Genomic DNA, 11,432 nt, shown 5'->3' with positions numbered 1-11,432 from the left:
AGCTTACGAGGTGTGGAGCGAGAGAGAAAAGAATTCATAATTAAGGTTTTTTATTCTCGAAAGAGTGACTATTTCCATTAGTTAAACCATTTTTACCCAATCTTTGGGCTGACTCCGCACACGACAAATCGAAAATGAACTTCACTATGCTCTATAATTTTTTATTAGGATTACAATATAAGAGCACTACCAAAGTATTTTAAAGAAGGCTTATCCTAACGTAGGTATGCTTCTGGTAAGGACCAACTTGCGTTAAATGGACACTTTATATACCACAAGGAGCTATGATAGTTGTTTAGGGAAATGCAGGATCCTCACAACACAACTTCTCAAGCACTTGAGACACTACGGTAAATATCATCGTTTATGGTCCCCTTCTTACTCATCGTCGATAGTCTCGTTTTTCTTCCTCATCATTCGGTCTAGTTCTCAATCAATCACATTGTTTATCTCCAGTCTATTTCGTTCTTAGTCTCTTTTAGAGTACCATATGAGGAAATAGTGGATTGTGAGTGTATTCATAGAATGAGTCGATTTAATTGGAGGTTAGAAGGATGCCGAGGTGGAGCCATCAGCCAGAGTGACACACATTGGAAAGCCATGAGTTTCCAACGAGGCGACATGGTAGATGCCATCGACAACGTTACAAGAGCGAGACCAATAACATTCGCAGTAGCAGAGACAAGGTTTGCTTATAAAAAAAACAAGAGCGAGACAAGGTTCTGATGACCAGAGGTATTATTATAAAATTTTAAAAGGTTTCTACTCAGAGTCACCTAAACCTTCCTCAAATTTGATCTAATCGTCAACATTCTAGTTCTAATAGAGCGATGAGTTATCATTAATAATTACTGACGAATAATAATCACTGACGTACTGAAACCGGATGAATGACAAACTTCACTCATACCCTATTATTTTTTGTGAAAACTTTTCCCATGCTAGTTCTAAGTGTTTGTTCAATTTGATCAGAAAAGTTTGTTCAATAACTAGTACTTCATGTTTTCATCCCTTTGTAAGAGGAGTTCTAGCACTCACATCTCGTTCCAACACTTATCCGTAAAATTTCACATAGGACCCACTAAATTATATATGCCACATTCCCAATTTAGTGAAACCTATTAGAATTTTAACCAATAAAATAGAACGTTAGGGAAAAAAGTGTGAAAGTGAATATTCATAGTATTTCTCTCGGAATAATGCAATATTACTTATGAGATCGATGAGATTCAAATATTTCTTCTTAGAACGTATTGATTTGACCCCATAAGCGGAACCACCACCCCATAGCATGTTGCCGCCAGAAGCAGAACTTCGTATTTCTTCTAGAGAATTTCCTAATTGTTCCAGGGTAACTAGAAAGAGATTCTTTAACCAGAAAGAATTCTGTTCAGATGTAGGATACCTATCCAGAAGTTTTCGCAACTCAATCATGTATGATGGAATCATCAAAGATTTGACCTTTTCGAACTCTGTCTGTAACTCACTATAGACTCGAGAAACAAAGAGAAGATGTGTACGAACGAGATATCCAGCAACAAGAAGAAGGAAAAGGATTGAATAGAGGAACTCCCGAACATTGCTTTGACAACAATAATAAGAGTGACTATTACGAAAAATATCTGTACAAAAAAAATAAAGGAAAAGGCAATTAATTAATCAGGTTGCCAGGTAACAATACATTAAGGAAAGCGTAAAGGGTGAATGTAGATAATAGCGTCACGTTAAGTTTGTAGAAACCATCTTTCCTACTAACAACCAATATTTCTCTAATTTCTAATGAAGTCAGTAGCCACATCAAGGGAAAATAAGTTCCAGTTCCATCTAGATGAAAAATCTAGTGCAATCTGATGGCCATTAGAAAAAGGGTGGAAATGGGAAAAGTGAGAGGGTGTCTCATTTTGTTTCTATCTTTGCTTTCATAGTCGACAAAATAGAAGGGGTTCATGTTGGTTTGACTAGGGTAAGTAAACAAAAAAATTCATCCCGGTATATATACACTAATAATACACAACACATTTATAAAAATGAAATCATGTAAAGTTTAGTTCCCATCGACACTAATTAAAGTAAAAATAATAGATACAAATTGAGATGAGAGGCTAAACAATACATAGCATATTTACATATACTTCTCTGAACCTTTCTCTTGGGCAAAACCCTAGGACTCCACAATGCAAGTGATTTAGCTCCCACAAGAATAAAAACACTCAAAATCATTCACCGAAACTCAGCCACAAGCATAGGATTTAGCTCCTACCTGCATTCACTGAAAAACCTCGTACTCACATTTTCACACCAAGATGAAGATGACAAGGTGAACCACAACGAGAATAAGTAAAACATTCTTGATGGCTTGATGCAAAACACAAATTTTGCTAGACCCCATGATTGGCAATGAATGACTGGAACTCAACAGAAACCTTGTTCTTCAGTTATGCAAATTCAAGAAAAGAAATTAAGGAGAAGTTCTAAGGAACATTATTAATTTTGAAAATCTGTGACAACTAAATTTGAAAGAGTTTATCAATACACTAAATGAGGTACAGTCAAAAAGACCCAAGACAAAGATTCCAAATTAAAGCATTTCCCAAGAATGGCAATAAATCTTTGCTCCCATGCATTATTATCATTTTTAAATATATGTAGATTTCACTATTTCATTGGGTAGTTCTATTACCAGATTAATGTTTAACTTCTATCTACAGAGCATTGCAGGTATTCATAGTCAACAAGGACAATGCCACTTGCAGCTATTAAAAGCATCTCTAGGGAATAGCAAGAAATGGTCTTGAATACAAACCATGGACATAGAGCAGAGGAAAATGCACCTAGGTTGGATTCAATAGTAAGACCATAAAACAGAGGAGGTACAACACTAACTACATGAAAGAAACATAAGTTATGCTTTAACTAATAAACAGGGCTATAAACTTCAGTTGAATGACAAACAGACTGCATTTTCCACCACTACTATCTAAGGAAACTTATGATTATATCATATTTATATTTAGCTGATGTTTTGTTGCCACAAATATACTGTTTGAGTTTCAGAAGTAGCACATGCTCCAGAACTCACAGGTTAGACCCTGACATGTCCTAATCCAAGCTAGCAATGTATATTACTCAATAAGTTGGTTCCGCCATTCAATATAGAAAAGGACAACAGGACAAGTAGCTAAAGACTGGAAAGCATACCCAAATTCATACAAAATTGAACTACAAGAAATAGAATCTTACCTTGGATTTCACTAGAGTGAGTAGCCAGGTCAGATATACTTGATGCTCTCTGTGATATAGGTGTTAGCGGAGGTGATGCAGCTACTTCAACTTTCTCTGGAATTTGGCGTGTATCCAAATACTTAGTATTAGTAACATTCAATGCCATAGCTCTCTGATTACTTGAGGGTATAGAAAAACTCCGAGAGACCATTATAGGTGGAGTTGGAAGTGGAGATGCTCCACTCGATACAACTGAAGGAAACTTATTAGCTGCGGGATGATCTGGATTTCTGAATACTAATGGAGCGGAGTGGCCTACGCGAGAAGATTTCATTGGCTTGCTGGATTGATCACCAGGAGGTCTAGGAAGCTCATGTAACTCACTTATCCTAGGTGAGGAAACAGGGGGAGGTGAAGTACCAGGAGATGCTTTTGGAGAGGTAGGCTGGGGCATTGGTAAACGTGGAAAAGCCCCTGAAACAGGTTTTACTGACAGTGGTTTATTAGTCAATGGACCTGAAAAAGCTTGTCTTAATGTTTTCTTACTATCAGAAGCATTGAAAATATCAAATTGTGGAAGTGACAGTCCCTCAGCTGAAGGGCGTGGTAACTGGATGGATGTGTTATCACTGTTGCTTTCTTTGAGAATAGAGTGAGCTCTAGGGATGGCTGGTTCTGACAATTTACCATCAACAAGATCTTTCTCGTTTTTTTTTTCATCCAAAGGGGAAGAATGCCACAAATTATGTGAAGATCCACTTGCACTTAGGCGGGGGGCTGAGCTAGTTTTTGTTTCTTTGATGTTGACAGGGGTAGGAAGTACATAAGCATTAGGCTTTGCTGCAGATGATGACAAAAGTAATCTTACTTTCTCAGCTGGGTCAAATTTCTTTTCAGCAAATATTGGAGCTGAATAGCTGCTGACTCTACGATCTCTAGTTGAGAATTTAAAATCTCCTTGGTTCTTATCTATCTGTCAGAAGGCAAGTTAACAGAAGTATTAGAGAATGACCTAAATCAAATTAAAGAATCTGTTTCAATTAAGGACCAGTTAGACCAATGCAAAATGAGAATTGAAGTAGTCATTTTCATAAAGCTAAACCAATATCCTTAAATTATGTCCCAAATGATACTTTCTGCGCTTATAAAGATTAAGTAAGATCTTTTGTAATACGTTATTATTTTTACTATTAGAATTTGGGAGGCCTAACTCAACCCAAAAGCTAGCTCAAAAATTGAGGGTTGCTCTACACTTTATAAAGGCTATCTATGCCATATCTCTAGCCAATGTGGGACTTCTAAGTTCTAACAATTATATAATTTAATTTGTGATATTTATTTGTCTTAGGGGAGATTGAGGAGCTTCTATGGCTGGATTTCCTTTGCAACTAAGATTTAAATGAGATTTTCACATTGATTTAATGAAAAGTAGTAATGAATAACACCTCTGCAGTTTCTGCGGTCGAGGCTCGAACATATGACAGTCTTGATTCTTCCACCTGGCAATGCACCACCAATGATTATGATAAGATGACATAATAACTTGGATTCTGAAAAAATAAATAACGGTAGCAAGCATTTGATGCTGGAGCAAGGCATAGATTATAGATTTAAACACGTATAAAAATAAAATAGTAGCATCCTTGTGCGCAATTTTTTCAGAAAACAAGTCAAGCAATAAGCATAAGAAAATTCCATATGAACCTAGGCATTAAAAACCATACAAGTTTTGAGAAATGTCAAATTCCTACCTCTGCTGAGTTTGGCGATGTGGAAGCAGTATAAGGCCCTTGCTTATTTGATCTGTAGTTAAAACTTAACTCAGTGCCTTCAACGATCTCATCGTCATTCCCAGCATCTTCAGAACAATCTTCACCGTCATCATCTTCAAGGCCACTAAATTGGTAATCAATATGTTGGTGTCCTGCAACCATTCTGACATGTGGCTCAACAGCCTCCAGTGATTTAAGTCCCTTCCGAAAGAAGTTCAACTATATTTAAAGCAGGACAAGAAAGATTCATCAAGACTAGGTTGAAAAAAAGGATAGAAGATTTAAAAGAGATAGGCCATAAGTTTAACTAAACCTGCGCAGCATAGTGACGAGCTGCTTGTGTTAGGAGACTGCGTGACTGGCCTTGCTTCAAGGATTTTAACCGAAAAGCACAAAGTGTTGCTTCCTCTTTATATTCATCATGAGCTGCTTGCAACTGCTGTAAAGTGATACTTTCACCTTTACCACTTTTTGACCTTCCTTTCTCTTTCTGTTGGGCAATCATATATTCATATACGTCTCTGAAAGCAATAGCATAGATTTAGGAAACAACCAAATGATGTCAAGAAGAACAATACAAATTTTGTCAGTGCAAACCTTTTCTCATCACATTGCCGCTTCATGTCCTGCATGAGGAATAGAAAGGGAATGAGATGCAGTAAAAAGACAATTATATTCCATATTAAAAGTAAAATTATACAGCAGCTAACTCAATACGTTTCCAATATATTCACCACTGTCATAGGCAGCACAATCTATATTGTTACAAAAAGCACCTAGGAGGATATAGTCTTTTATGTCTCAGACTTGAGCTTTGTAAAGAAGGCATTATTATGTTTGGGAAGCCAACCTTAAATTTTGAGGTGATTAGCCTGAGGCCTTATAAATTCCATACCTTACTATATGTCCTAATACATTATTTTTTGTTAACAGCACATTTTGTTCTTTAATGATAGGAATCCGCATTTTCAAGTAACAAGCATCTCGTAACATCTAGTCTATCTTTATATTTAGTAAAATTGAATTGGGAAAGCATTAGTCAAAGAATTAATAAGGAGTTGAAGTTTACAAACTTTAAATTCATTTAAGGATATTTTATACGATTAAAAATATTAATTATTAAAGTGAAATACTGATAAGAATTAAATGAGAGAAAAGTGAGAAACAATGAAAGACCACGTCTGCTTTTACCACGCAGACCCAGACCCTGTTGGGTATGCTTTAAATAATTAAATTTGATAAAAAAGAAAAGTACATAAACATACCTCAACAGTTCTTAGTTCATTAAGCAGAGACTCTGATGGTTTGGTTATTGTGAGTGCTACGTGAGAACGCTGAGGAACAGAAAGGAAAACCATAATGAATGTTTTGCAAATGAACTATGCTTAAAGAACAAAGCAATTAAAAGGTTTCATCCAAACGAAGGCTTACATAGCTATCAACAAGTTTCTGAAGTTCAAGCTGCACATTTCCAAGCATCCCCAAAACTTTACCTGCACTCAGTTCATAATAACTGTAGCAACATGATTTAAATGCTAAGTAACTTAGATAGGGCAGTCATGAAATGTTTACCCACTCACCATTTTCTTCATCATCATTTAAGGAAGTTTTCTCCAATAGACAAGTACCCATTTCCTGCAGTGACTCAGCAAATTCTGGAATACACAAACATGAGAAAGGATGCCCAAGAGACTTTAGCATTTTCAAGGCAGTAAAGTTGATCCCCAAAAAAAAAAAGAAGCTAACTAGACAAATGCTAGCAACACACTTTCCATTATTGGTCTATTTTGTATGAAGTCAACACACTCTTTTAGAAATAATCTATTGATGAGGAAACCAAATGAACTTTTCAAGAATGGACCAATAACACAGACTGTGTTGAAGAGTATTTTAAAAATAGTGTTCTGTTAGCATTCCTCACTAAACAAATGCTAAATGTTTGTCTAATGATCAATATTGAAAGTATAGTGTGGTGGTACGGTACGAAAAAGGATACCCTGGAGAGAAGACTGAGATATTTTCAGATATGTTTATGCTACTATCTCACTACATTTTAAAGGTAGTCACAACACACAATTTCAATAATAAGAAGAAGGATTTCCCAAGGCAAGAGTGCAAGTTCAGCATCAAGAGCTGTTTTCAACTTTCAGGTACTTTGGATAGCAATACTGATCATTACCTAACCTTATTGATAGTGCATAAGACCATGCCGGTCGTGGATTACCAACTATTGGCCAATGGCAATTAGAAAAGTAAATCCGTGCCTCAAATTGGTGGAGGCATTGTATATATTGCACATATAATTTATGCCTTACATTTTTTGAGACATACATGAGGGAGGATTCGGATAAAAAAAAATGCACATCTAGCTCCTAAGTTCTGATGTTATATGCGAGGGGGACAAAAGGGAACAAGATGAGCTACCAGCTGAGGGTCAAAGACTAATATTTACCGTAAGCACTGTTTTCCGTAGCAGCAGCCGCAGCAAGCAGGCTATCATAGCAATCTCTCATCTCTTGCATGTCCTGCGAAATGGCAAAGGAAACCCGTAACGCCACTACAATAAGTAAGCCATATATAAGAAAATGGGCACCAAATTATCACACATTTCTCACCAACTCCCCATTACCACACTCAAATTTTCACCTCCTAAGCCTGTAATACAACTATGACACCATTAATTCGGCGCAACCGCACAAGCAAGAACCCAAAGGACCAATTATTTTCATTCGAAACACAATTATCCTCGTGTTAACTCTAGAACAATAAGATTCACAGCTAATGAGCTAAAGGCTAAAGCTAATTTTCCCCCAAAACAAATTAAGAAAAATCGTAGCACAAACATGAACTTCATGTGAACCAAGCATGATTCGGATGATGATAAGAGCAAAACCCATAAAACTGAAATCAAATCTTGAAATTGAAACATTGATTTCAATGGAGGCCAATTCGATGCTGCAATCAGAAACAGTCACATCGGGATTAGAGAGAGAGAGAGAGAGAACCTTGGCAGCGAGAGCAAGCTCGTCGAAGACGGGTGAAGGTTGAAACTCGTTCTTTTCTTTGGCAACGGTGCTCTTGTGAAGTGCAATTTTCCTCAACTTGCTGAGCGAGGACTTCATCTTCTTCCTTCCACCGCGACGACACGACGGTGAGACGGCGCAAAACGGCAAGAGAGAAGGGGCGAGGGAATTGAGGGAATCTCAGCGGAGAATCGAAGGAAGGAGGAAAGAAAGTGCTGTGGGAATGAATGAATGAATTTCCACAGTGTTCAACACAGTGAAGAAGGTGGCTGGGTGGGTGGGTCGTTTGGTTTCGGTCAAAATGATCCGACCCGATTCAATTTTATTATTTTAAATTTCTATGTCGGGACGGTTACACCGTCAACCAATCACATCTGAAGGATGTAATAAAATTTCTCTTTTTATTTAATTTCATTAATTATCGTGGTACATTTTTTAAATCTTATTGGTTGATGGTGTAAAAAAAATTTACATCATCGGTGCATCATCATTTTTCTCTTAATTTTTTTTATTATTTTTTGGGTGAATTTTTTGTGTTCTTCCTAGTTGATTTTTCATGTCTTTGTGAGATATTAAGCTGTCGTTAGGATTAATGGGTTTTACTCTAGTTTTCAATGCTAGTGAGCGATTTAATCACTCGTGGATCTTTCAAATCACTAGTAGAGTCATTTAATTATTAGTAGGAAGAATAATACTTAGTGAAAAGTGTAGTAGCCCACTAAATCTGTAAATAGGAACTTAATGTATGAACAAATGGGAACTTGAATCTGAATGATATTTGAATTTTCTCCATTTATAAGAGCTTCGCGTTTGTACTTGGGTTAAGAGATAAATTTTATAGTGTTGATTTTATCAGGAGGTCGCGATTAGGGTCACACTATTTTGATAACTTTGGTTGTATTGATAGGTCACGATTAATGTCAAGTTCCTTTTATCTTTGTAATAAACTTGGTTCTACCACAAGTTGCAATTAGGTCAAATTCTTATCTATCTTTTACTAGTTTTCAGGATGATCTGTTGTCCCCGATTTCGTTACTGTGAGTCGTATTAATTTACATTGCAGCTTCGCGCGCGGAGAATTGTCGACGCGTGTATCATGTGTACTTATTTATAGATACTTTATTAGCCCATTGAGGTGAGGGTCCATTAAAAAAATTCTAATTAATGAATCTTTACTATGCTTTGAACCACCAAAATACAATCTTAGGTTCTAGTCTCCTGATTCACCCTACACGTTGCCACATTGACCACTACTATAGGCATGAAATGGAATTCCAAGAACAGATCCAAGAGTTCATACTATGAAATTCTTTTTACTCATTATTAAAGGAAAAAAATAGAGACATTTTTCTTCTTGTCTTTTTATATTTAATTTCTACCGTTAATCTAAAAAGATAAACACATAAAAAGTTAGAAAAATTGAGAAATTAGAGTGTAGTGAAAACCAATCATAATTTACAAGTGTATATCTCGAATGCAACTTCAAAGTTCCATTAGATCTTCTTCTACATGAACCATGACAATTTTTATTTTCTTCTATACCTAATTAGTAACCATTTGAGGTGTAGAGGCCCATGGAGGGAGATATCAATAACCCTATTGAAGGTTTTATGGTTTTTGCTTTCTTTTGTCCTCATGCAGTTTTTCCAACTACTTTGTTTAATGAACCTTCAGCGTAGGATTGATTGCCAGTGTTGTAGCAAGCAAAGTTCAGAAGATTTCTCTTCCCTCTTGCCCTTCCCCTATTCATGACATTCCTGAATCCTCGTCCTCTCCTCTCTTTCTTCTCAGGTTCCTGCTATAAAAGGATTTGAGAAACAAAAGTTTAATGATTAAGGTAGAGCATGTAGGGAAACAAAGTAAAAATTCGATCCAACATTATCCAAACAAATGGGAAGCAAGAAAGCAAGGGAACCAGGACTATCTACCTTGTTGGAATTGACACTTTTCTCACTTTCCGTCCTGTTTGTTGAATCATCATCGCCTACAAATAGAAGAATTATTCACAAGAATCTATTGACATATATAACCTTATTCATATAAAAATTAAAAGCAACTTTAAGAATCATTCACAAATGATCAATATATTGATGCTTTGGAAACAAGAATCATGACCTAAACTAAATATGATGAAAACGGTGGAGGATAATAATAAATCATAATAATATATAATGTAACGCTAATTCTAATAGGTTCATGAACCATACTTTTACAACTAACATCTTGTATATGTTATTTACGATATATGTTATTTGCGATATGCTTTTTGTGTTAAAATTAATTTATAAAGATTTTTTTTTTTAAATTTATGAAACATGTTTTTTTTTTTCATATTGTGGATAAAGTAAAGATATAATATAGTAAAAAAAATGTCAAATTAACAAAAATAACACTCACTGCCATTCTTGGTGCTTAATTCCTCGGAGTTACAATCATTGGAATCTCCCAAAGAACTTCGATCCACAGAATCATTATCATTACAATATTCTCTAAAACTCGGTGACCCAGGGCCAATGAAGCTATCATCCCTCTCCTCATTCTCCTCTTCATTCCTCACATTCATTACATGTAACTTGCCACCATTACCACATTCATTCTTCACATGTTTATCATCTACACCATGCTCCTCTTTTTCTTTCACCTCAACAAAAATCTTCTCTTCTCTCAACTTATCCCCATTATAATTGGTACGTTCATCCTTCATCTTTTGTTTACATTCTACGTCAATCAACGGCTTCATGATCACGGTGTCACCATCATCGCCATCATCGCCATTGTCATAATCCTTCTTCATAATGGGCTTGTTAATAGGTGGAATATTCACACGTTGCCGAGGCCGGATGGAACGACGAGTATGAGATGGTTCTTCTACCTCCATCGTTGAGATGCCACAACCCATGATGTTAAGCGATGTGCAACTTATGAGAATTGGGGTGATTAACAACTGCAATATGTGGTGGTCATAAGTAATAACAAGATTGAAAAGAAGAAACTAAATATTGATCTATTAGCTGGTAGAAGGTGGAAATGGAGGATGCAACGATGGTCACGGTGTTGAGGTTGTTTTGCAGGATGTTACAATGCAATGTTTGAGATTTTTGTTTGTTGTTGTGTAATTTCTTGTTAAGAACAAATTGGTTTCATCTTCATTGCGCTTAAGGTCTAAGAAAAAAATGGCAAAATATGGAAGAAGAGGTGAAATAACAAAACAAACAAACAAATCATCACTTTCTTGTTAGACAAAAACAAACGAGAAATATAAGAAACCACTAGTTTGATGTGACGCTGAAAATTACCCTCTGCGTATCATATTTAAGGTTGAATGTGTGAAATAGGTAATGCATTTTATAATTTGTTTTAATAAATTAAATAGGGTTAATAATTTTCTAAATTAATCTCTTATCAACTATGGTTT

General features: G+C 35.9%; 2 protein-coding genes across 5 annotated transcripts; both read right to left on the bottom strand.

The window, feature by feature from the left end:
- Positions 1–1,994: 1,994 nt before the first annotated feature.
- Positions 1,995–8,258, bottom strand: LOC130729751 (uncharacterized protein At2g33490-like). 3 transcript variants are annotated; one of them, XM_057581582.1, is made up of 11 exons: positions 8,000–8,258; positions 7,447–7,519; positions 6,575–6,649; positions 6,426–6,487; positions 6,260–6,328; positions 5,592–5,620; positions 5,308–5,515; positions 4,974–5,213; positions 4,668–4,721; positions 3,241–4,195; positions 1,995–2,269 (listed from the first exon to the last, which is right to left on the bottom strand). In XM_057581582.1, the coding sequence occupies exons 1-11, from the start codon at positions 8,114–8,116 to the stop codon at positions 2,250–2,252; spliced, it is 1,902 nt and encodes a 633-aa protein (XP_057437565.1). In that variant the 5' UTR covers positions 8,117–8,258; the 3' UTR covers positions 1,995–2,249. The 3 variants fall into 3 exon arrangements, with proteins under 3 accessions (XP_057437565.1, XP_057437567.1, XP_057437566.1); XM_057581584.1 differs by having other exon boundaries at positions 1,995–2,260; XM_057581583.1 differs by lacking the exon at positions 1,995–2,269 and adding an exon at positions 2,276–2,429.
- Positions 8,259–9,452: 1,194 nt separating this feature from the next.
- On the bottom strand, positions 9,453–11,230 carry LOC130732522 (uncharacterized). 2 transcript variants are annotated; one of them, XM_057584551.1, is made up of 3 exons: positions 10,415–11,230; positions 9,946–10,001; positions 9,453–9,815 (listed from the first exon to the last, which is right to left on the bottom strand). In XM_057584551.1, exons 1-3 carry the CDS (start codon positions 10,914–10,916, stop codon positions 9,651–9,653), a joined length of 723 nt encoding a protein of 240 aa, XP_057440534.1. In that variant the 5' UTR covers positions 10,917–11,230; the 3' UTR covers positions 9,453–9,650. The 2 variants fall into 2 exon arrangements, with proteins under 2 accessions (XP_057440534.1, XP_057440535.1); XM_057584552.1 differs by having other exon boundaries at positions 9,453–9,812.
- Between the last annotated feature and the right edge of the window lie 202 nt (positions 11,231–11,432).

The sequence above is a fragment of the Lotus japonicus genome, chromosome 1, assembly GCF_012489685.1.
Source record: "Lotus japonicus ecotype B-129 chromosome 1, LjGifu_v1.2".
Lineage (NCBI taxonomy): Eukaryota > Viridiplantae > Streptophyta > Magnoliopsida > Fabales > Fabaceae > Lotus > Lotus japonicus.
This window is presented reverse-complemented; position numbering and strand designations above follow the sequence as displayed.

Bases quoted from the DNA above. Each gene is read 5' to 3' on its own strand.
- LOC130729751 (XM_057581582.1), bottom strand. From the start codon at position 8,116: ATGAAGTCCTCGCTCAGCAAGTTGAGGAAAATTGCACTTCACAAGAGC. The intron at 7,520-7,999 runs GTTCTCTCTCTC...GCCATTTCGCAG, and splicing joins AGCTTGCTCTCGCTGCCAAG to GACATGCAAGAGATGAGAGA. The intron at 6,488-6,574 runs GTGAGTGGGTAA...AACTGAGTGCAG, and splicing joins AAATGATGATGAAGAAAATG to GTAAAGTTTTGGGGATGCTT.
- LOC130732522 (XM_057584551.1), bottom strand. From the start codon at position 10,916: ATGGGTTGTGGCATCTCAACGATGGAGGTAGAAGAACCATCTCATACT. The intron at 10,002-10,414 runs GTGAGTGTTATT...TTCTATTTGTAG, and splicing joins ATTAAGCACCAAGAATGGCA to GCGATGATGATTCAACAAAC. The intron at 9,816-9,945 runs GTAGATAGTCCT...ATCCTTTTATAG, and splicing joins AAAGTGTCAATTCCAACAAG to CAGGAACCTGAGAAGAAAGA.